The sequence below is a fragment of the Eubalaena glacialis genome, chromosome 10, assembly GCF_028564815.1.
Source record: "Eubalaena glacialis isolate mEubGla1 chromosome 10, mEubGla1.1.hap2.+ XY, whole genome shotgun sequence".
Classification (NCBI taxonomy): domain Eukaryota; kingdom Metazoa; phylum Chordata; class Mammalia; order Artiodactyla; family Balaenidae; genus Eubalaena; species Eubalaena glacialis.
In genome coordinates this window covers 66,597,856-66,622,017 of record NC_083725.1, presented here as the reverse complement: position 1 = coordinate 66,622,017, position 24,162 = coordinate 66,597,856, and the positions used below count along the sequence as shown (strand labels likewise).

General features: G+C 56.3%; 1 protein-coding gene across 10 annotated transcripts; it reads right to left on the bottom strand.

Moving 5' to 3' along the window:
* Positions 1-1,028: 1,028 nt before the first annotated feature.
* LRRC32 (leucine rich repeat containing 32) lies at positions 1,029-18,343 on the bottom strand. Of its 10 annotated transcripts, XM_061204116.1 has the most exons (5): positions 17,849-18,198; positions 17,496-17,652; positions 14,390-14,430; positions 13,431-13,521; positions 5,062-9,139 (listed from the first exon to the last, which is right to left on the bottom strand). In XM_061204116.1, exons 4-5 carry the CDS (start codon positions 13,515-13,517, stop codon positions 7,235-7,237), a joined length of 1,992 nt encoding a protein of 663 aa, XP_061060099.1. In that variant the 5' UTR covers positions 13,518-13,521; positions 14,390-14,430; positions 17,496-17,652; positions 17,849-18,198; the 3' UTR covers positions 5,062-7,234. The 10 variants fall into 10 exon arrangements, with proteins under 10 accessions (XP_061060104.1, XP_061060099.1, XP_061060103.1 ...); XM_061204121.1 differs by lacking the exons at positions 14,390-14,430; positions 17,496-17,652; positions 17,849-18,198 and adding exons at positions 1,029-3,803; positions 18,207-18,343 and having other exon boundaries at positions 7,190-9,139; XM_061204120.1 differs by lacking the exons at positions 14,390-14,430; positions 17,496-17,652; positions 17,849-18,198 and adding an exon at positions 18,207-18,343 and having other exon boundaries at positions 5,062-5,399; positions 7,190-9,139.
* Between the last annotated feature and the right edge of the window lie 5,819 nt (positions 18,344-24,162).

Sequence of the window (24,162 nt, the reverse complement as noted above, 5' to 3'; positions counted from 1 at the left end):
TCTATCTATCTATCCACTGATGTAGAATCTCACTTATAAGCAGTTATCTGACAGAAATACAACTCCCAGGGACTATGGGCATAAGAACAAGGATGATTTTGCAGCATATTTACATTTGCAGGATAACAAAGTGAATATCCACCAATTGTGAATGGTTGAATAAATTATGGAATATTCACGTAATGGAATATTGCGTACTGTCAAAAACGAATCAGAGCTATTTGTTTGTTTGATAGGATTTCCTTGAAGTATTGTTGAATAAAAACAGCAAGATGCAGGAAACCATATATGATATGATCCCATTTTTACAAAACAGTGATACATGCATAAGTTTATTTGCATATAATTTAAATGTATCTGTCAACAGTGACTTGATTATGGAGAAGATATACAGAAGGTTAGATAGGAGAATGTTAGTAAGCTACCTAGGGTGAAAGAGTATGGTTGGTGCAAGCTGACATGGGTGGCTCAGGAATGGCGGAGGGAGCCAAGCCCATCCAACTGCCCCACCCCAAATAAAGCAGGGGCCTTTGGAACTTGACTTTCTTACCCTGTAGCCTAGCCAGTCCCTCACCCCCACAATGCTTGACTCCTGGTACCCATCCCTTGGCCATCCCTCCCATCACCCCTTATGGGTGGCCTTCCATATTTTTCTCCATGATTCTAGAATGGGACAGCCAAGGTACTGAGGGGGGGGGAAGGCCAAGAGGGTCCCAGGGTAGGGGGACCTTTCAATGCATGAGAATGGACCTCAGGGTCTAGAGTGCAGCTCTTGCAAATTCATGGGAATGAGGGGAAGAGGCTAGAAGGAATATTAATTCACTCACTCATCTTAAGTCCTCCTTCAGTCTCAGCTTACAGATTCCATCCTCAGAGAGGACTTCTCTGAGTCTGCCCATTTCATTCCGTCTCCCTATTATTTTCTCTCATAATACTCATCAAAGTTTGCCATCTTGCCTTTATTCTTGTGTGTGTGTGTGTGTGTGTGTGCGCGCGCACGCGCACGAGCATCTATTTAATGCCTATTCCCCTCCCCGCCAAATAAACAGCACCACCAGCACCACCAGCACCACCAGAGGAGGGAGCTTGTACGTACAGCACAGTATGTCAGTTGAATTCAATAATTTCCTACTCAATTATTCTCTTTTTCATTGACTCACTCTTTTATTCATTTATTCCCGTATTCATTCCAGAAACGTGCTCTTGGCTAGTGACTTTTCCTCTGATCTGAGTCTTCCACTTTCTAGGGTGGCTTTCTGGGGGGAGGTGGGAGTGGGAACATGACTGCATAATTCTGGGACTGCATCCACAACCTGGGAGAGCTGGGTGCGTCTGAAGCTCTCCAGGGAAGGAGGGAAGATTCCAAAAAGCTAGAGGGTCAGAGCGGAAGGTGCTGGAGGATCAGAGAGGACAAAGTTGGGAGTGATAGGGTGAAGGATGCACAAAGGGAGACTCTTCTTTGCCCCCACCCTCACATCTTCCCACTGCCCAGCTTTTGCTCTGGCAGTCTGCTCTGCCTGGAAGAGGCTCTCCCCTTCTCCACATGCTGAAATGCTACCCTTCCCTGCAGGGCCAGCCCAGATGTCCTCGAGGTCTCCTCTGAATCCTCCAGCTGGAAGGGCCGCTCCCTGCTGCAAACAAACTCCCAGAACACAAAGTCTGGACCTCCCTCGTGGCGCTGACCACTTCCTGCTTGGGCTGTGGTGTGGTCCCTCCCTCCGCCCAATAGGCAGAGGCTCTGCCTGCCTGTTCCCAGGGATCCCACACGGCCCAGGGCCCAGCATAAAGCAGACGCTCAAGCCTAACATGTGAAGAGCACTGCATGTTTGTGGGGGGGGGGGGGCAGTGATTATGACCCCATTTCACAGATGGGGAAATGGAGGCACAGACCAGGGGCATGACTTGCTCCCAAAGCAAAGCGGCAGCACAGCCTAGACTCAGCCCTGCATTTCTGGTCCCAGAGGCAGGGCTCTTTCCAGGGCAGCTTGGTGGGAGGTGGGAGTAGGGTAGGGTGGGGTGGGAGCTGGGTCCTGAGAACCAGCAGGCCAGAGAAATTTGGAGTTCGAATGGCCAAGTTCAGGGAGAGCACAGCTGGGGAGGAGCCAAGGTATTTATTATGTTTGGTCTCCAGCTCCAAACAGAGCTGATGGATGGAGCTGCTCCAGTTCCTATAAACAGCTCGGGCCTCCCTCCCCTCCACCCCTCCACGTTCTCAGCACCACAGCTCCAACTCATCCCAGTGAGAGGGGGGTGGGGGAGAGATGACCAAGGGAGGAGAAGGAGAAGAGAAGAGGGGTTGGGGGGAGAGACGGGGATGAAGAAGAGAAGCCAGGGTCCTAGAGGCCAGAGGAACTGAGGGGAATGAGAGTGGTGAGAGAAGATTCCTGTTCCCCTGGGCAGCCCACACCCTGCAGTCCCTCTGTGTCCTCTACGTTCCTGGGGTCTGTCTGAGAAGTTTATCACCCATTCTTGGTCTGAGGGCTGATGTTAATCCCCACAAGTGTTTAGGTCCTGGAGGGCAGGGCCATCCATTCAGGAAACCTTTTCTGAACTTGCCTCTGTGTTGGCTCGGGCACAGGGGACACAGAAGGGACTCAGGGTGAGACCTCCTTCCAGGAGCTCCTGGTCTGGTGGTGGATCAGGCAGACATCCCAATGTTGTGGCCCCGGGCAGCCCAGGGCTGATGGCAGCTGGAGGAGGGAAATCAGGGCAGTCTCCCCAGAGGAGGTGATGCAGGTAAGCATTGAAAAAGGAGGAGTTTGGCAGGTGGGTCAGGGTAGGTGAGACATTTCAAGTAGAGGAGGTGGGAGAGAGCCGGAATTGGGAGGGTCAGGAAGCAGTGCTGCCTAATGGTTAAGATTGCTGGCTCCAGAGAGGAGTAGGGCAAACCTGGGTTCAAGTCTCAGCTCTGGCACTTGACAGCTGTGGGATCTTGAGTCTCAGTTTCTCTAAAGTGAGGATGATAATAATAGAAATCTCTTCAAAGAGTGTTAGAATTATATACTACCATGTACATCAAGTATTCAGTGCAGGGCCCACCCGGAAGTGCTCAATAGCTGTCAGCTCTGAATAGGAGGTGGGAGGTGGCCAGAGAGAGATGAGGATGGAGGGCCGCAGGGACCCGGACTTGCAGGGCCTGTGAGCTGCTAAACAACAGGGGCACAGAAAGCAGACTGTGGATCCTGGATCCTGGGGGATTGTGCCAGCACAGGGAACTGACAGGGTGAGGCAGCTGGTGGGCCAGGGATGCTGGCTTCCTCTCCTCCCACCCGGCCTGCGAGCCCGGCTCCTGCTGGGCCTGGTCCTCGTGGACTGAGTGAGCCAGGTGACCTGACACCGCAGTCTGTCTGTGACAGGGGCTGTGCAAGGGCATCCTCTCGCCCTGGAACTTGCCGGATGCTCCGATGACCTAGTTGGCAGCTGTGTCCATGTTCGGCTGAAAACAGGAATTTCTGCCTTGCTGGGGGTCTTGGTCAGGTGAGCAAACTCCCCTGTTTGCCAGGAAAAGGGGTTAGGGGCCTGGTGGGCTCCCGGCTGAGTCAGAGGTTCCCCGAGTCCTGGGTTGAGCTCAGCCCATGCCCTCCCTCCTGCAGGCCTTCATGGAGCACCTACTGTGTGCCAGGGCGTTGAGTCGCATACCCTCTCACCCCCTAGCCCCATCCATGAAATAGGCATTTCAATTTTTCCTTTGGAGAGTAGGAGCTGGGAGCAGGAACTGGGAGGTGAGAGGTCACAGCCCAGGGAGGAAGCTGGGCTGGAGAAATCTCCAGGATGCTTGCGGATGGGGGAGGCGGAGCTGGAGCCTGTGGGAGAGGAGGTGAAGAGAAGGTTGGCACCTGCAAAGGGGGTGATGGCTGGGTGTCAGGCAGCTGAGAACGGGAGGCGGGGCCACATGAAGACAAGCACAGGGGCTGCAAAGTGGGAGAGCCAGGGGGACCACTCCCTGCCCTCTAGACTCTGCCTCAGCCCGTCGCCTGACTCCCACCCCCACCCCAGGTGAGGTGGCTCTTGTCCCCTCCCCCAGAGCCCACAGCCCACACCCTCACCCTCCAACCCCCTTCTAGGAACCACGAATGCTCTTCTTCTGGCCCCTCTTGGTTCTTCCAAGTTCAACCTTGAACTGCAGCCTGGCGGCTCACTCTCAATCCTCCAGCCCCTGGGAGACCTTTAACTCTCTAGCTGGGGAGGCCTCTGGGTGTCAGGGTATCGGGGCTGGACGCTCAGGAGGGGCTGGGGCTGGAGGCAGAGATGTGGGCATTGTCAGAGCGATGGGGTGGCTACGTCAGTGAGGGTGATGACATTGCTGAGAGAAGAGTCTTGCTGAGCACCATTCTGATGGCTGGAGGAAGGTGAGCGTGTAGCGGAGCCTGAAAAGGAGTGGCCTGAGAGGAAGGCACCTAGGGTCCTAGATGTCGGGAGAGTGTGCCGAGGGGAAGGTGTGGGTGATGGGGGGATAGAGGTGAGCAGCCCCGCAGCTGAAGGGTCAGAGGCGTGGTCTGAAAAGTACACCCTTGGTGACCTCAGCTGCGGGGGGAGGGGGACAGCTGGAGGTGGCCTGGGATGGGTTAGGATGGAGGGGAGGGAGAGGAAGCTACTTTACCTAGAAGCTTACCCATGAAGTAGGGAAAGGAAAGGGGAAAGTGGCTTAAGGGTCTCCTTACTGTTCGTAAGATGGGCAAGACTTGAGCACAGCTGAAGTCTGAGAGGAGGAAGCAAACAGAAAGGAAAGGCTGAAGGAGAGGAAAGAGAAAATGGAGCTGCAGAGGAGGGAAAGGCGCTCAGCGGCTCCTGCTGGAAGTCACTGTTTTCTCAGGGGTGGGTGGGGAGTGGGGTCTGCTGAGTGTGAGGGGACAGAGGTGTGGCAGGGACACGATGGGGGCTGAGGCACCCAGGTCCAGGATGGTGATGACCCAGAGCCTCAGTCTCCCACCCAGTGGTCCTCAGCCTGTCTCCCCAGGGGTTTGCCATGAGGCTTCAAAGGCTGGAAGGGAAGTAGAGGAGGTCAGGGTTCAAGTGGACGCAATGATTACCTGCAGCAAGGAGGAGGCCGGCAGGCTGCACTGTTTCTCCAAAATCATTTTTTAATACATTCATGTGGGTTACACAAAGAGCTGGCCCCGAGGCCTGGGTTGTAGCCTGGGTCCTGGGGGGTGAGAGCAGCATTGTGTAGTGTTCTCAAAGATCAGGCATGGAGGGGCCCACACCTTGCCCTCCAGGCCTGAGGAAGAGTGTTTGTGTGCAGTGAGCACCCGTGGTCATGATCCCAAACAGGACTGGACCCACCGGCTGCCCCACTCGCCACCAGGGCCCCGGGCTGGGGCCAAGCCACCAGGTTCTAGCCCCGGCTCTGCCGTTGACTCCCTGAGTCCTCGACCCGCTCTGGGCCTCAGTTTTCTCATCTGTAAAATGGGGTGGAGAGAGGGGCATTTTCATCATCTCACACTTTACCGAGCACCATCGTGAGCCTGAGTGCGGGCCAAGCACAGGTAAGAGGGTGAAGACTATGACACAGGGTCCCGGGCTGATCCCAGGGCTTCCTTTCTTCCCAGACAGCCCACGATTTCATGGGTATGAGAAACAGGCGGTTATATCTGGATGGGATTTTTCCATCCATTTTTCTAGGGGAAAAAAAAAGTCCCTGCATGATGAGGACTAGTAAGAGAGTTTGGAGCCAGCATCATCTTGTGATGTGACAGCTGAGAGAGAAGGAAACCATTCAGGTCCAACCACCAAGCCACCCCGCACACCCCCTCAATGAGGTCTGAATCCACCTTGTTTCACAGGCTCTGCCACTGACTTATGCAGCTCTGAGCAAGTCCCATTCTCTTCGCAGTCTTAGCCTCCCTATCTGTGCAACAGGGAGGTTGGACTCAATGGTTTCAAAGTCCAGGCTAGGCTCAAAGGAGGGAGAGGGAAGGAGGGCACGCAAGAGCAAGAAGAGAAAAAGGAGAGCTCGCCTAGTCTGCAAATGAGGGAATAAGGGAAAATGAGGCACAGGAGGAGGAGAGGGCCTGTGGCTGCGCATCTTCTCTCTGCCCGCCTGGGAGAGAGGAGCGGGTGGGTGTGCACAGCACAGGATGCTCCCTGGCCTTGTTCTGGCCACGTGGGGCCAGTTCCTGTCCACCTAACAGCCTGCAGCCCCTGCAGTGGCCAGGCTCAGGCTCTGGACTCAGGAGGATGTGAGTCTGGAGCTCAGTTCTGGCATTTCTTGGCTGGAGGTCCCTGGAGGGAGACTTTTGGAGCCTCTCAGAGGCTCCAAAATACCAACCTCAGAGGGTTGTCATAAAGAGGCAGATGCAGGCTTGGGTTTGTCACCACTGCCAAGTGTGGTGTAAAACAGAACCAGATACCTAAGGTTCTTACTCCTGGCTCACCAGCCAGGGTGGGACTGGGATGGAGCAGGGGGCCTGGGCAGGGAGTAGGGGGGCTAGGGCAGTATCTTGGCCGGTGTGTGCAACACGAGAGTGCCAGGTAGGGGAAAGAGCCTGCCCGGAGCAGGAAACGGAATGGTCCAGTGCTGGGCTGGAGCCCAGGGAGACCGCCTCTTAACCAGGCCCTGCTGGAGCTGCCGCAGCCCGCCTGATAGCACTGGATCCAAGCCTTACTCAAGTGCCTCCAGCTCTCTTCCGGTCACAAGCTTTTTATGTTCCAGAGAAGCTGAAAGTCACTATCAGAAGATGTGACAAACAGTCTGCTTGGAAACATCTCAGACAAATCCTCTTGGTCTTGCCCCTCTCCTACCCTGGCCCAGCAGGGGCAGGACTATCCACACTCAGCCAGCTGGGGCTGCAGAGCTTTGGAGCCCTGGCTTCCACACTCTGTGTGGTCACTGCATGCTCTGCAGCCACCTCCCCACCCAGCCTGGGCGATGCTGAGGGTAGGGATGTGTCTCATTCCCTGGCGTCCCCAGTGCCCAGGGCAGGGTGTGGCACAAAACAGATGCCTGGTGAAGATGTGTTGATCCGATGGGTCAACCTTACACTCTGTCACTCCTGCAACTGCCCATCTTCCAGCTTCCACACCTGGACCACATGTGTGCCCTGTGAAGTGGGTCACCTACTGATGCAGTAGGATACAGGGAAAGGAGCCCTGGGCTGGGACTGAGAGACCAGGGTTCTTGGATCCTGGCTCACTGGGTAATCTTGGGTCAGTCCCCACCCTTCTTCGTGCCTCTGGCTCCCCCACTGACCTGGCAGGGTCCCCCGACAGAGCCGGTCTGTAGCCCCCAGCCTCTCTAGGCTTTGTACTGTTGGTTGAACTTCTGCCGGCGGACAAAGCAGCAGGTGGCCAGCGTGGTGAGAAGGACGGCACACACCAGTGCGAAGGTGAGGATGATGATGAGGTTGACGTTCTTGAGCCCCCCCTTCTCACAGTCCTCAGGACGCACGTGACTCAGGGACACCTCCTCCTGGGACCCGAAGCGGCAGATCAGGTCCTGGGTGGCGTCCACATCCACACGGCCCTGGTGCAGCTGGGCCGCCAGCCAGCCGTTGCCGCAGCAGCTGAGGGGGTTCCCCTGCAGGTAGAGGCGCCGCAGGCTGGTCTCCAGGCCGCCCATGGCACTGCCCGGCAGGAGGCTGAAGCTGTTGTTCCTTAGGTCCAGCACCTCCAAGGACACAGCCTGCGTCCAGGCAGGCAGGCGGCTCAGGCGGTTCTCTGCCAGATTGAGCCGCTTGAGGCAGCTGAAGCAGGGCAGGTCCACCTGCAGGATGGCCAGCCCATTGCCCTGCAAGGCCAGGACCTCCAGGGAGCCCTCCAGGCCCGCCAAGGCCCCTGTGGCCACATCCAGCCCAGGGTTGGCGGAGAGGTCCAGCTCGGTCAGCGGAGTGTGGAGGAAGGCACCTGCCCGGAGCGTCTCCACCTCATTGTCCGCCAGGTTCAGGACGCGGAGGGAGGAGATGCCAGAGAAGGCCACACAGCCCGCGGGTCCAGGCTCACCTGGGCCCCCACAGGGGCTGACCCGGTTCCCCTGCAGGTTGAGCCTCTGCAGGCTGGCCAGGCCGGCGAAGGTGTAGGGGGGCAGGTCCCGCAGGGCATTGTCCTGTAGGAGCAGCGTCTGCAGAGACCCCAGGGCCCTAGCACCCAGCTCCAGCGTCTCCAGCGCATTGTGGCTCATGTCCAGGAGTGCGAGGCAAGGCAGGGAGCCCACACGCCGGGCCTCAAAGGCCCGCAAGCAGTTCCGGCTGAGGTTCAGGAAGCGCAGGGAAGTCAGGTGTTCAAGAAAGCCCTCCGGGACGAGCTCAATCTCATTGTAGCTCAAATCCAGATTCAAGAGCTGAGAGAGGGGCTGGGTGCTGGCGTTGCGGCCGGGGTTGGAGAAGGGCAAGGCAGACCAGCCCTCGGAAGGCGCGTGAAGTCCCTCGCCGCCCTGGGGCGGCCCCGCAGGGAGGCGGATGAGGTTGTTAGACACGTTCAGGTAAATGAGCCTCGGAAGTGCGGCCAGGTCGGGGAAGTGGAGCAGTTTGTTCTCCCGCAGGTCGAGCCAGGCGAGCTGATACTGGGCCCGGGGCTCCGGGGCCGTCTGAAAGGCCTCGATGCTGTTGCAGCTCAGGTCTAGGACCCGCAGCTGCTGGAGGCTGAAGTCGGAGATGCAGGTGAGGGAGTTCCTGGAGAGGTTGAGGTGTGCCAGGTGGGGCAGGGCCTCGAAGGCTCCGTCCTCGATGTCCATCAGCACGTTGCTGTGAAGGTCCAGCCGCTCGAGCGCAGGCGTGCCCCAGAAGGTGTGGCGGCCCAGGCGCGTCAGGCTGTTCTCCGCCAGCGAGAGGCTGCGCAGGGCGGGCGCCTCCGCCAGCAGCCGCTCTGCCAGGCCGCTGTACAGGCTGTTGCCAGACAGGTCCAGGGACGTCAGGTGTGGCAGGGGACCCAGACCCCCAGTGTTCAGCGCCGTGCCCACCGCCAGGCGGTTGTGGGCCAGGTTGAGGTGCTCCAGGTGGGGCAGGGCCTGGAAGACCCCTGGCTGGAGGAAGCTAATCTCGTTGGCGCTCAGGTCCAGGTGAAGAAGCGCTGTGTAGAAGCCCAGGGGCGAGGCCAGGATGCTCCGCAGCTGGTTCCCAGACAGGTCGAGGACCTCGATGTCCCGCTGGAGCACCGAGGGGACCTGGAGTAGGCCAAGGCCCCGGCACAAGACTTCCTTGTCCACCTGGGGAGGGGGAGGGCAGGGAGAGCAGCGGGCATTAGTGGGTGCTATAGGAGGGGGAACCAGACACGCGCCTCTAGGAAGTATGACTGGAGCCGCCACCAGGCTTGGCCAGGCCTCTGCTCTGTCCTCCCAGCGTGCTCGACGTCCTCCCCCCGAGCCTAATCACCCCACGTCTGCGTGACCCCTACTCTGCTCCCTGCCCCTGTCTCTGGTACCCAGTACGGCGGTGCTGGCATCAGGGAGGGACTCAAGGAAGCCTTGATTGGTAGACAGAGAGAGAGATGATAGACAGATAGAAGGACAAATGCACTAACAAAATACTCTATACTGACTATTATCCCATTTTAGAGGACACTAAGCCATGTATCACCTAGAGTGCCCCAGAGCCAGTGAGGAGCAGGGCCAACTGGGACCCAGGCCTCCTGGTTCCACATCCCAGTTTCCTTCCATGGACCCAGAGAGTTAAACTTACCCATCTGATGTTCTACAAGAAACCACTTTGGGAGAAATGTTTCCAAAAGGGGAAAATGCTATTTGCACTCCTGTCATCGGTGTTAATTTTGGTCTCTCACCCTCAGATCTCATTCAAGCCCTCACTCCACGGGGCAGAGCTCGGGTCCCAGAGCCCGCCTTCCTTGCTGACACTCACCGGATGACCTCGTTCTGCTGCTGCCCCCACCCCCATCAGTGGCTTCACTTTGCATGGTCCAGTCCAGATGGGCCCCTGGAGATGGGGTAGGGCGCAGGAAAAGATGACCAGAGTCTCAACCCATATTCTTTGATGACAAGACTGATGTTGCTGTGTCACATTACCACTCTGGTTTCTTATCCAGAATGTAACTCATCCTTCCCCAGCACCTATTCAGCATTTTATATTTTATTTAGCATTTTCAGACCCCTTGTCTCACTGGATCTTCACAATAGCCTGCCCATCAAATCTGATCACCCCTCTTTAAGAAATCCAAGCTTAGAGAGGGGAAGGGAGGCCCCAGAATCATCCAGCTGGTGAGGAACAGAGCTGGCTTTTGAACCCCAGTCTCTTAACAACCGAAGACCCCACTTTTGTCCCTCCATCACATGTGCCTTCAGGGGCCAGAATTCTTTCCATGGAAATGCAATCTCCCTCTGTCTTTTCCCACACACCAGGAACCCCAGCCTTTCCCAGCGAAGGCTCTGGCTTCCATAACCACCAAGCACAGGCCCACTCCGCCCTGGCCTCTCTGTCTCCACTGACCCCTTTCCGCCAGCCAAATGCGTGGCAACTGCTCAAAAACTCCACTCTGACCGTGCTGCCCTTGGCTTAAACCCCTTCCGGGCAAAGTTCAGCACCTTCAGCAGAGTTCAAGGCTGTCTGTGGCCCCTGCTGACCTGTCCCCTTTCCTCCCAACCCACTCCAGCCCAGCCCGCACCTGACCACTGCCCACTGTGCCCTCCCACACCCACCTCTGGGCCTCCTCCTTGCTGTTCCCTGTGCTGGTTATGCTCTTCCCAACCAGATCAGCATGGTGAACTCTGTGTGCTGAGCTCCAAGGTCTCCTCCACCTGGAAGCCTTCCCTGACTGCTGGGCAGGTCGGGGCCTCCTCTGAGCTCTCACAGCCCCTATGCTTCCTCTCTCATAGCTTTGGCCCCCTGAATTGTGACTGTTTGTGTGCAGACCTGCTAGACAGTAAGCTCAGGGCAAACAGGGTTTGATTGAGTGACTATTGTGGACCTGGGCCATAGAAAGTGCTCAGTACATTTTTCAGTGAATGAAAGAGTCACAGACATCATCAGCTTAGTAAAAGTCTGAGGGATTGACTGAATCACCTTTCTGAAAGGAAAAGAAAAGAGATGATGCATATATTCAGACTAGAGTCAAAGACCGTTAGAGCAAAAGGGGTCCAGCCCACCCACTTCCCAGATGGGGAGACTGAGCCTAAAGATGGCAGTGACCTGCACGAGGTCACAGCGAGTCAGTGGCTGAGCCGACAGGGCAGGAACACCAATCTGGGTGTTCCCTGCCTGGCCCAGCTCTCAGCTTCCTCCCAAGAGCTTCAAGGTGAAGTGGGGGGAGGAACGGACTGCCCTCCATCAGGCAATGTGACTCTTCCAGCTCCATGCAGCTTCCAACTCCACAGTACTGCCCTACTCAGAGGCCCGAGGCCACCCCTGCAGTTGGGCACCCATGCAAACTGGAATCCTACCCCGGCCACCTTGCCAGACCTGCTTGGCTCCTTGCCCCTTCCTCCCTCACAACAGTCTCTGCCAGCTGGGGCCACTGGGCACAGCCTCCCTATCCGTATCCTCAGCTCCCCAAACCATCCTGATTAAAGAAGAAACAGCAAAATGAACACGAATACAGCGTGTGTTGGGGGATGGGGCTTATCCCACCTGCAAGCCCACACCCCGTTTCACCCCAGAGGCAATACTCAAAGGCTCCCTGGGGCACCAGCTCCTGAGAGTTGAGCCGGGACACAAAGCTGGCCAAGTCCAGCACCTAATCCTGCTTTCTGCCCAGTGCCCAGGACCCCTGTCACAGAGGCCCAGAGGGACTGCTACAAGGCAGGGCTGCCCAGCTCTCCAGTTCAGTCTAGGAAGGAGCTTGAAGGCGTGGGCAGCTCTCAGAACCCCATTTGTCAGGTACCCACCGCTCCCTGAGCTCCAAGCTGAGTGACTTATCTGGGGAGGGGTCTTGGGGGCATCAGCCCTTAATCAAGTTCAGAGCTTCCCCTAATGACCCCTTATCCACTCTCTGGTATGCCAGGACTCCACTGCCCAGCTTTTTTTTTTTTTTTTTTAAGAGGGAAGAAGGTGCCACTCATCACCATTTTACCACCTGCACATAGAAGGGAAGCAGGGTAGGGAGAATTACCCGGCGGTGGACAGCATGAGTTCGGGAGAGATGGGTTCGAATCTTGGCTCTGTTACCTCCTATCAGTATGACCTTGTGGGTCACATCTCTTCTCTCAGCCTTGGTTTCCTCAGCTGAAAAGAAGAGTTTTCTCTCATAAAATGAGAGCAGGCCCCTTGTTAGCCCTCGGCATGTGGCAATTTGTTTTTACTATTTTGAAAAGCATCATAACCGCTTCCATGGGAGTTCAGAAATTGCTTTCCTGCCTGTTACCTCATTTGCCCCAAATCCAAAGCCCACCCAGTTCCCCTCTGCCTGTTGGGTGGCCCAGACCCTTTATCTCTCTGAGTCTATTGCCCCAGGTAGATGTGGGGCTGCATTTGGTGACGTCTGAGGCCTTCTCTGCCTGTTATTCTGGGTTCTGGGAATCCCAGAAGGGCTCCAAGGAGTAAGAAGTGAGGTGGCAACAGCAGGACACTGCAAACCCCGGGGAAGGGTTGCCGGGCCCTGGCTGCCAGCTCATCCAGCCTCCAAAAGCAGCTGCCCATCTTGTGTCATGAGCTTCCCGTCCCAGGTCCAGGTGGGGCTACTGGAGGGCCTGTCCCTTCCCCAGCCCAAGCTCTGGTCTTGACTTCAATGATTGCCCAGCCTTACGAGTAGACCTAGAGGGTTCCTTTTCTCTGTACCCTACAGGGTCACAGTAACCTCAGGGCTAGTCTCCCTGACTCCTGGCAGAAAAATGGAACAAAGTGAATCAAACCTGGTCGCTGCCCTTGAGAAGCTCTTGGTCTGGTAGCTGAGACAGGTGTGGACCATTCACCAACTACCCCATGCACTCAATATTGAGATGGAAGGAAGCTTAGGGCTGTGGGATCCCCAAAAGGGATCAAACAGAACCAGGTCGGCCTGGAAGGGGTCAGGGGAAGCTTCCTGGAGAAGGCCGCATTTGACCCCGGCACTAATAAGTGAGAGGCATCACAGCAGAGATGTGGCAGATGGGCTCGAGTTAAGGAGCCCAGTTAGGAAAGGGGATTTGTCCCCCGAAGGGGCCTAGTACAGAAGAGCCTTTCCCAGATGCCCACTCCAAATTCCCCACACATATACATATTCCTCATCAGCCAGCTAGACCCACTGCCCTTTGGGGGCAGCTTGAAGGGATAGAGTCCAATATTGGCCCTAGTTGAATGACCTTGGACAAGTTACCTACCTTCTCCAAGCCTCAGTTTCCAACTCTATAAAATTGGAATAATGGTACTTACCCAGCAGGATTAACAGTAAACAAGGCATTTAAACATTCTAGTAGGTGCTCATTAAATGCAAGGTTCAAAGGCATTAAATGCATTTTCCTTCCTTTTCTGACCCCTCTAGCCTCTGGCTTCTGGGGCAGGGGCAGTAGGACACCCCCAGGCAGGGGGTAGGGGGAGACAGGGAGTTCTCCCTGCCTAGGCAGAGCTTCTTACCTTCTTACAGGGCACCTTGTCTCGGTGTTGGGAGGTAGCCAGGCCCAGGGTCAGCACGGCCAGAAGCAGCAGGACCCGGTGGCTCATGGCTCTGCATAGGGCAGGAGGAAAGGGGAAGGCTGTAAGACCACAGGCTCCTTCCCACCGCCAGCCCCCACCGCTCCTTCCTGTCTGCACCTGCCCTCAGGGGACCCCAGACCACAGCTGTAGCTGGACCAAAGGTGCTGTGAATGGGGCACCTTGTGAAGGGGATGGGAAAAAGGGCTGCAGCCCATCACAAAGGGCCTTCAGTGCCAGGCCAAGGAGCTAGGCCATTACCCTGGACAAGAGTTTTTAAGCAGTGGGGGACATGGTCAGATTTGGGTTTCAAAAGACCCTACCTGGAAGACAGCCTGGAGGAGGTGAGCAGGAGGTAGAGGAGCCCTAAGGGCTGCCCTGGCCAAGCTCAGGGCCGGGGTGGGGTGAGGTGGGGAGCTGGGGCTCTGACTCCAGTTCCACCCAGGCCACAAGCAGGTCCCCCCATCCTAGCTCTTCAAGCCCCAAACGGAATTCCTCAATCCCCCCACCCGCAGACCTTTATTTTGCCCTTTCTCTTTTGATTTTCTGGTTCTCGAGTCCCTGCCATTGTTTGAAGGCTGGGCCTGGAGCCTTGACAGGAAGCCCCGCCAGGAGGCCTGCCCTGCCCCCAGCACTGCAGGCCGTGGACTTCCCCAGGAACAGGCTGCCAGGCCCTTAACTTTCACTGAAGCCACCGCCCACGCAGTGGGACACCCAGGCATGCTGGGCCAGCCCTTCTCGCTGTGAGCAGCGGGGCTGAGGTTGAGGGGGACCACAAAGCCCTCAGGAGGGTCACATCCCAGTGCTGCTAGGGGCTCATTCACTGAGAACCTGGGCCAAGTGCTAGGAACACACAGCTCAATCCATCAATATCATTCATTCATTCATTCATTCACTCACACCTTTACTGAATGCCTCCTCTTGTCTGGCTCTGTCCTGGGAACTGGGGACACAAATAAAGGCACAGAAGAGACCATAATACATACAAAACATTAACAAGGAGAGACACATATGCCCTCCAAGAGCACTGGACCCAGTCACCCACACCAGACTGCTCCCTCTGTCTCCTCCGCTTACCTGCTGTGTGACTTTGTACAAGTCACTTCACCTCTCTGAGCCTCAGTTTCCTCTTCTGAGGCTAATGCCAACCTCAAAGTTTTGTTAAAGATCAAATGAGACATATTCTATGAAAGTGCCACTTACAGAGCCCTCATTATGCACCAGGCACTCTTCTTGACACTTTACATGTATGAACTCATTTAATCTTTCCAATAATTCAATGACTTGGTTCCATGATCACCATTACCACTGTGCATACAGGAAAACTGAGGGTCAGAGAAATTAAGCAACATGCCCAAGGTCACACAGCTAACAAGTGGCAGGCAGGAAGTCAGGCTCCTGGGTCTGTGCCCTTAACCTCTACGCTATAAGGTCTCCTGCAGGTGCTCAATAAATAAGTGCTGAATTGTGACTCTGAGGGATGTTTTGGAAGAGGCATTTATAGAAACTTTATGGCTGAGTCTTTACTGTTAGAACCCATAAGCATCCTTGCTATGAATTTTAAATGAAGGTGGGTGCTCTGAGGTCCTTTCTTGTTCAAACAGGCAAAGGCCCAAGCCGTGTCTTTTAAGCCCTGTTCCCTGGGTTCCCCCGGGGCCATGGACCCCCTGCCCCACAGATGTCCTCCTCTCACCTGCATTACAGGTTGGGTTTTCACAGGAAATTTTGTTCTGCTGTTTAAAAAGCAGAACATCACCACCCTTTTGAATGCTAGTGTACTCAGAACTGAGTGGAAACCCCTCAGAGGGGCCTTCGAGGCCCTTGGGGAGTGCGCCCTGCACAGCCAGCTCTTCTCTCTAGCTTCATTTCTCACTGTCCCTTCTCCCACTCTGTGTTCTCGAAGCCTCGTATTTCCTTCAGTTCTCTGAGCATCTTTTCACTGCCCCAAGCCTTCACTTCCTCCCCCCTCTTGTGCTGAATACCTCCTCATCCTTTGGGTCTCAGCCTAGATGTCACCTCCTCCAAGAAGCCTTCTCTGGTTCCCCAAGTCTGGGCTATATATTGGCACTGAGCACTTCATCACTCCGTGGTTCCCTCCCCTTTACCGCCCCCCCCACCACCACCACCATGGGAAGTGTCCCCAGGGCAGAGGGGCCTCACTCTCCTCTGGAAACCATCTTACACTGTGCAGGCTGGGGAAGGCGCTGAGAATTGACATGAGGCGCCTCGGTGACATGGTGACACTGGTGAGAGCAGTTTTTCTCCTGGACTCTCCCTTCACCTCCCCGCCACACTCCTTCCCCCCATCAGCGGGTCCTGTCTGCTTTCCCTAAAACACAGACTCTGGATCTGCCTACCTCCATCATTGCCACAGACTGAGGCACCACCACGACCCTGGACCTCGACCCCAGCAACACCCTGACCTCTTTTAGTCCGTCCTAAGCATGGCAGCATGAGTGATGTCTTTAAATCATGTATCAGATCATGAATCTCACTGCTTGAAAACCTCCCATAAAATCCAAGCTTATACAATCTCCTCTCTGACTCCATCTACCATGTGCTCTTCCCTCACCAAATTCTAGCTTTCTCACCATCCCTCAAACACAGCAAGTGCATTCTTGCCTCAGGGCCTTTGCCCTTGCTGCTCCCTCCACCTGGAATGTTCTCGCCCAGATCTGCACGTGTTTTATTGTTTTCCTCTCATTGATCATTTCCCGATCGTTTATTTCTTATTCTATGAGAACAGGGGTCTATTAAGCGGTGCTCACTAAAAGTCTACTGAACAAACAGCAAAGTGAGGGGTAGCAGTCCGCGGCAAAGGGCTGAGCGGTGAGTGCGAGGTGAGGATAAGGAAGGACCTGGATTAGTTCTGAACCTGAGGGCACTGCTGCCAAAAGGGGCACTCGTTTCCCCCTCCCCTGCCTGCCAAGTTCCACTCTATCCCTGAGGTGAGCATCTGAGCCTCCAGGGGGGCCCCTCCCTGCAGCACGTGGAACTCCACCCTGCCATCTAACAGAAAGGGGCCCCTCGGCAGTGGACACCCTTGAGCAGTGCCCCAGACACAGTGTGGAGAATTTGAGGGTTACTCGCTCTCAAGAGGGAGGATTGGGATCATTGAGACCCAGGCTCCCAACCAGCCTCTACTGCTCACCAGCCCTGCTCCCTGGGGCAAGTCCCTTAAGCTTTCAGGGTCTCAGTGTCCCATCTGTAGGGCAAGCAGCCTGGTTCCGGTTTTGCCACTGTTTGACCCCAACGGTTGTGATGACCAAGCTGAGAATGGCTGTGAAGGCACCCTAGACACATATTGTCTTTCCCAGCTGGGACAAACCCACAGGGCTGAGCAGCCCAGGCGAGGTGAGGAGTGCTGAAGAGGGAGGCCCCAGGCCAGCAGACAAGTGGCCTAGGCAAGAGGAGGCAGGAGGCATCTTAGGACACTGACTGGGGGGAGAAGTGCCAAAGAATATCTGTGTGTGTGCGCGTGTGTGCGCGCGCACAATGCAGGGAGAGAGAGAGAGAAAGAGAAAGAGAAATGGGGTGGAGGGCAACACCTACTACCATAATAAGCCCATCCCTAGTGTTTAAGGATGTTAGATACTCTTCTAAGCACTTGACCTATATCATTTCATTTAATTCTCACAACAAGCCAGTGAAGCAGTTACTATAATTTCCACTGTACAGATGAGAACACTGAGGCTCAGAAAGGTGAAGTGACTTACCCCATAGTTACCCAGCTCATAAGTGTTTTGGAATTTAGCCCCAGGTCTGTATGACCCAAATGCTGTGTTTTCTCCAGCAGGTGCTGAGCTGCCTGCCGCCTATAGAGTTTGCCCATGAGGGAAACGAGGCTCAGAGAGGTGACTTACTCAAAGTCACACAGGCAGTAAATGGCAGAATCAGGATCAGAATCCAGCCTGTCTGCCTCCAAAGCAAATGCTTCCACAACACCAGGCCAAGATCTCCCTCTCTAACCCCCTCCAACCAACCCCCAACCCCAGCAGACAGGCTCACAGTGCTGGGCTCTAGGGTGCTCCTCTCCCTCCTCTCAGCCTGGATCACTGGCAGAGTGGGGTCCTGGGAGAGCTGCTGTGGACGTTCCCAGCGAGCAGTGAATCACTAAGGGCAAGCCCCATTCTGGAGACATGTGCATCCCACGGGGGAATTAGACCTTAACCCAAAGGAATGTGGCTGTGATGGCGGAATTTCAGGCAGCTGAGGGTGGGGGTGGGGGTCCCTCACGTCTTACCACCCATGAAGAAGGCTGGCTGCGGAGCTTCTTGGAGGGAGGTGGGTGCCACCCGCCCCCCAATCCCCGCCCCTAGAGATGGGCAGGCTGTCTGGTGCGGTGGGATGGGAAGACTCACGCCCGGCCAGGGTCAGAGGGCAGTAGCAGACCAGATTCAAATCCCGAACTGCCCTTGACTAGCTGTGTGTTCCCTGCTCAAGTGCTGGTCTTTTTGCGGTTGTTTTCCCATCTGTCAAATGGGAACGCCGGCCTCGCCCTTCGCGGGAAAGATCCGCTGAGCTAGGAGCCTTGGAGACTTCTGGAGTCAACCCTGGCTCCACGCGCAAAGCAGGGGGCGGTGGCGGGAGGGGACTGTTAAAGATCCACGTCTCGATGGACTAGTCCCAGCCCAGTTCCGCGCCGGGTGCTCGAGAGGGGCGCGGGACCGCCGGTTCCCCGAGGGGGCCGGCCAGCCTCGCCCGCTGGGCGGCTCCTACCTGGCTCAGCGCGGCCGCCGCTCCTCTCCCGGGCAGCCCCGGCACATTTTGCGCAAACCTGCCCTTCCCGTCCCACCCCGCGCCAGACCCCGGGGTCACGGCCCGAGGAGGCGCACGGCCGCTCCACCGCCCCACGGGAGCCAGACCCGCGAGAGGGCGGCTCGGGCTCCAATTTAAATACCTCTCCCGCCGACCCGCCCCACCACGCCCCCCCCACCGCGCCCCCCCCCCAGGCCCAGCCGCGGGGTCCTAGCGCCGGGCCGGCACGCCCCCGTGTGACTCGGTTTATCCGGAACCCGCGAGGGGGTGAAGCTTTTTCTTGACACTGAAACCCGGACTGGGAAGGGGCGGGTCGAAGAGGGCGGGATGAAAGGGCGGGGATGGAGAGGGGTCGCTAAGGAAGCGCTGTACCAGCCAGGCCGTCCCGGGCCGCCGCACGTGCAGTTCGTGGCCCCGCGGGGTCCGGGGGGGCGGGTGGCTCTAGCAGCCGCGGGTCCGCAGAGGAAATCCGGCCTGGCCCCGATTTCCCCCGCTGTCGGCGCCGCCGCAATTAGCCGGGGAAACAGGAGAGGTGACGGCGGGGCTGAACGCGGAAGGAAATGACCCTTTGCTGGCCCTGGGGTGGCCACAGAGGGGGTTCCCCACACCGCAGCCATCCCATCTGGTGAGTCCAGGCAGGTAACTTCTCCTCTCTGGATTGTGCTCTAGTGTCCAGACTCTTCCTCCTTCATCATCTCCTGGACCCTTAAGCAGCCCTGTGAAAAGGTCCCATCAAAGCCCCCAGAATTCAGGTGGAGAAACAAGCTATGGATGGGGTCATCGAGTATAGATAAAAATCACTCGTCTGGGACTAGTAAGGTCACCATTTATATTTAGGGAAACCGAGTCTCAGAGAGGTTAAATAGCATATCCAAAGTCACACAGAATGTAAGAGACAGGGATTTCCCCCCAGTCTGTCCACAAAGCTAAGCCCTGCCCAAACTGGGTACACTTTTCCAGCACTATGTTAGTCAGGTTGTCTTTGAGTGCTGTGCAAAAAGTAGCACGGTGGTATTACTGTCTTTTACGTGGGAGGTTGAGGCGCATCTTCCCAAAACCACCTCCTCTTCTAGATGCCTTGGCCCTACCAGATCACAGCTGCCCCGCCCTGCCCTGCTGGGTGTGGACCTGAGGAAGGGGAGCCTAGGAGAGGAGGGTCACAGCTGTCCTTCAGGCCCTGGTTCCAAGGGTAGAAGAGAATTCCTCCTCCAAAATTTTTCTCTTCCGTGATGGTCACCAGCCCTCAGAGTAGTACAGCGTGTCCCATTTTACTGGTGGGAAAGTGACCACCCAAAGCTTTGTGGTAAATCAGGGTGAAGCTAGACTTAGAAGCTGGGTTCCCTGAATTCTATATAGATGGCAGCTGCATTTCCTTCCTCCCATCTGGCTTACTGTGGGGACAGGCCTGGGGAGATGGGGACAGCTCAGAGAAGACAATCTGTGATAGCTAGGAGGGCAGGGTGGGGGTGGGGCAGGGCCTAACCTAAACTCAGAGGAGGAGGTCGGGGAAAGCTTTCCTAAGGAGGGACCTGAGCTGCTATGAGGGCATAGGTAGGAAAGGTCACAGGACCTGGGAAGGGTGTCCACACCTTCCTCTCCCTCCCAGCCACTGGGAACCTCAGATCTATGCTGAGGGAGGGCCCAGCTGGTCAACCCCCTCTCCCCGCCTCGCCGGCTTTAGTCCTCATCTGGTCAAATGGAACCTCAGTTTCCCCATCTGTAAAATGGGAAAGATAGTAGCTTCTTCTCGGGTTGGTGCCAAAACAAAGAATAACGGACTTAGCCTGGGGCCTGCACCCAGTGGGTGTTAGGCAACTTCTGGCTGTCTTTCTTGTGGCGATTAATGATGCCTCTGCCACGCCCTGTGGGCTTCCTTTTCCAGATCCTTGTCCAAGGGGCCAAATGTCCAGGAAGTGCTTCGCAGCAGCCCTGCAGCATGGGCAGAACATGGCTGAGTTGGACTCAGACAATTCCTGGGCTCTCCCACCTGACCTGCTCCCCCCACATCCAGCGCCACCTCACCCTTGTCTGAGCTGCTGCCAGCAGAAACCGCTGGGCTGGCGCAGAGCTTTGGCTGGGGCTGGGGTAGGGCGGGGCTGGGGCTATGGTGGGCTTGGGGGAGAGCGACCTGCCTCCCACACACCCCCAAACGCTGCGGTTGTGGTTAGTCAGTTCACAGGGGTCCACTTCACTCAGTGCCTGGATGGGGCTCCCCAAGAGTTGGAGACAGATGGGCAACCAAGCGTGCCTACCCGCTGCAGATGCCTCTTGGGACTGGGGGCTGAAATCGGGAACCCCACGTGCTCAATGCCCCTTCCTTCACCTTTTCACTTCTTCAGCATTCATGTTGCTGTGGGACTTTTGGCAGTTTGCTTGATCTTTCTGACCTCAGTTTGCTGATCTGCAAAGTGAGACTAATAATAACACCTGATGTTCTGGCTTGTTGTGAAGCCCAAATTGCAGCAACGTGTGTAAATACCTGGTCGGGGGCCTGGCCTGTGGTCCTTGCCCAGGAAACATGACCTCCCTTCCCTGGCAGGTCCCGGAATCAAAACATAAAGGACCTACCCTTGTGGAGCTCCCAGACCAGATGGGAGGCAGATGAGAACATAGGATGATGGAGTCCAGAAAACTCAAAGGCCAAGTCCGGGAGTCGGAGCTGGATCTGAAGCGGGAGGAGAGGTGGGAAGTGAGCAGGGTTGGATTTGCCTGGCAGCCATGTGGAGGGTGGCTTTCTTTTAAAGGCCACCAAGGCCAACTTTCCACCCAATGTTGCTTAGCGCCTGCTCGCACCCCTCCAGCAATGGGGCGTTCTCCTGGACAGCTCAGCAATGGGAGGCTCATCTTCACTGTGTTGGTGTTTTTGCGGAAACGCTTCTATACCCTCATGCATCTGTCAGTGAAGATAGGAGACACATCCTTTCCTGTGTCTTCAGGACTACCATTCCGAGATGAGAAAACCCTCCCAGGCACGAAGACAGGCTCAAGGCTCCCTGGGGGGGGGGGGCGGGGGAGGGTTTCTTAGGCCTGGCTGATAACCAAAGGTCCCAAGTAGGAGTGAGTGCCCAGGAAAGCAATGACGTGCACATCCCATCTGACCTCGGACAAGTCGCTAAACCTCTCTGAGCCTTGCTGGCCTCATCTAACTGTAGAAATGGGGTGGGAAGGACCATGGCACCCTGGACCCCTAACTTAGTTTCTGCTGCTCTTTTTACTGAACGCCCACTGTGGGCCAATCCTTTATCTCATGTGGCAAATCAGAATAAAGATAGCCACAGACAGCCTCAGGTGTCTTTAGTCTCAATTACTGACTAGGAAACTGAGGCTCAGCGAGGTTAAGTAACTGGCCCAAGTCACACAGCTTGGGAGTCAGGAATTGAACCTGGGTCTCCAGACTCGCAGACTCCCAGACCAGATCGCAGTGCAAGGATGTGGCTCTCCTCACTCCCTGCCCCTGCCCAGCACCTCTGTGGGCCCCCAGGGAGTCAGGGAGTTTCCTCATCAGCCCCTTTTGGGGCCCTGCCTTCTGTGGCAAAACCTTGGGTTCCCCAGTTCTTCTCCTGCCCACCCTCCCATGCTCCCTAGGGCAGCTAGGTTTAGACCATACCAGCTATGGGCCACCTCCCAGAGGGACAGTAGGATAGGAGAGAAAATGCTTGGTGTCAGCTGTAGGGAGTTTGTGAGCCAAAAAGCAACCTAGGGTGCTTGGGAAACAAACGCTGATAAAGAGACAGGTGGTGTTTCCTTTCTTCTGAGGACTAGCTTACGTGTTTAATGGGTATAATGAGGGCTGCAGGACTGGGCATGGTGCCAGGTACTTTACTTGCACTGTCTTCTCCTCACAGCCACCCGGCAATAGGAGGCTATTGTTCCCCCCCTTTTACAGAAGAGGGACCGAGGCTCGGGGATCCTGTGACTTGCCCACAGTCACACAGCTGATAGGGCGGGGCACAGCAGCCCTTCCCATCGAGTCCTCAGACTCCAAGGCCCTCATGCATGTGGCCAGCGACTGGCTTGGCTAGTTTTCTGCTCTCAGTGGGGACACGAGACACCCCCTCCCTGGGCGCTCGAAGCCATCAATGCGGGGGGAGCGGGTGCTGTGTACCCCTTGGCCGCCACACGCGAGGCTCTGAGTCTGGTTAGTGAGACCTGGGGCTGAGGAGTCTGGAGGCTCCCGGAGGCCCCAAGGGAGAGGGGGGGATGTTAGGTGAGAAACTTCGAGACGGGGTGAAGAAGGCAGGGCAGGATCAGAAGCGTCTCCACAGCTTGACTGTGCTGCTCCGTGGACCATGAAACCACAGCTCTCTGCAGGCCTCAGGCTGCTGGGAACCTGAGGGTTTGTCCCTTTGAACCACACAACTTTTTCATCTGTTTTAACCATTTGAAGCTTAAACCCCATGAATCCTTTTCTTGATGATCCAGGGTTATCAGGATGGGCCTTGGTTAGGGTCTGTGATGTCATAAATGTCACCTCCAAATTAACACATCAGCAACAGAACCGAGCCCGGGGTGAGATAGCTGCGCACACACGAGTGCCCCCGAAGGCAGCGTTAATTAGAGGCGAGGCTGCTGTGGGGCGGCTTCCCCCCACAGGGGAGCTGGGCGCCCTTGGGCAAGTCATTCTCCCTTGGCGTCCTTGATTTCTCATCTGTCAAATGGGGACAGTCATTCTGCCGACTTCAAGGGGGTGTTGAGAGGATGACATTGTAGAAAGCTGAATGGAATGGGGACTGGGTCAAAATGACTGACATGGCCTTCCTCACACGAAAGCCTGTGACTCAGCGGTAGCCTGAAGGGACCTGTGGGCAGAGGGAGCACCCAGTGATGGGAGACAGTGACCGGGAGGGGCTGAGTCAGAGGGACCATGGCGCTGTGGGCTCAGGACCCAGGGCAGAGGTGGGTCCCAGGCCCTTCGGGGGAAGGGCTGTGACCCAGATAGGACAACCCATGGTGGGGCGCCCCTGCCTCTAGGGGTTCCCTGGAGGTCCCTTCCCACATTCCCAACCCTTCCAGACTTTGGGATCCCCACTGTGCTGAGCTCCCGCAGGCTATAGGCTCCTGTCTCCCTCCAGGTGGTCAAAGCCCCAAGGCCTGGCAGAACTTCCAGAAACTGGCTCGCCTGTACCCAGACGGTTCCCACAGATAACGGTCACCTGCTGAAGTTTCAGAGACTCCTTCTTGCCTCCTCTACTTCCACTCCCGGAAGGACAACAGATTCTAGGCCCAGATAGCATGAGGTCACACGTGGGTGATTTCCCCCCCCGCCCCCGCCACCCTACTTTCCTTCACTTGCCTCACGTGAGGGACTCCTGGATCACAGAGCAATCTTTTCGGAGGCCTCACCCAGTTCCTCTCAAACTTGAGAGAGTATCAGAATCCCTGAGGGCTTGTGGAGGCATATTGCCGGGCCCTACTCCCGAGAGTCTGGTTGCATTTGAGGGGCAGCAGCTCTATTTTCTTCATGCTCGTTTAGTTCAGGGCAGGAGTGAAGTGGTTCAGGAAGCTTCCCTTGTTGGTGCTGAAGGGATGTGGGGAGAGGACCTGCCTAAAATGTAGCTGTGGCTGCCCTTCAGGAGAGGGGACAGCATTCCCACCCTGCAAGGGGACAGGTGGAGCCCCCGGAGGTTGGGCGGAGGCCTGGCCACACCCAGCTCTCACTGGGACGGTCCTCTTCAGTACAGTTCACAGTGGTCTCTTCTTATTCTACTCACATTGCCTTCCTCCTCATGACCACAGGGCCTTCCTAGAATTCATCAAGTACTGACCCTTGAGGGGAATCTGAGGCTTGAGTGGGGCACTAACTAGCTCAGGTCACACAGCTGGGAGATGGTGAAGTTGGGGCTGGAACTCTGCCCCTTCTGCTGTGTTGGGCTCTCACACCTCCCTCCATGACATCCCTCCTCACACACACGCTCCC

Bases quoted from the DNA above. Each gene is read 5' to 3' on its own strand.
- LRRC32 (XM_061204121.1), bottom strand. From the start codon at position 13,517: ATGAGCCACCGGGTCCTGCTGCTTCTGGCCGTGCTGACCCTGGGCCTG. The intron at 9,140-13,430 runs GTAAGAAGCTCT...CCCCCTCCCCAG, and splicing joins ACAAGGTGCCCTGTAAGAAG to GTGGACAAGGAAGTCTTGTG.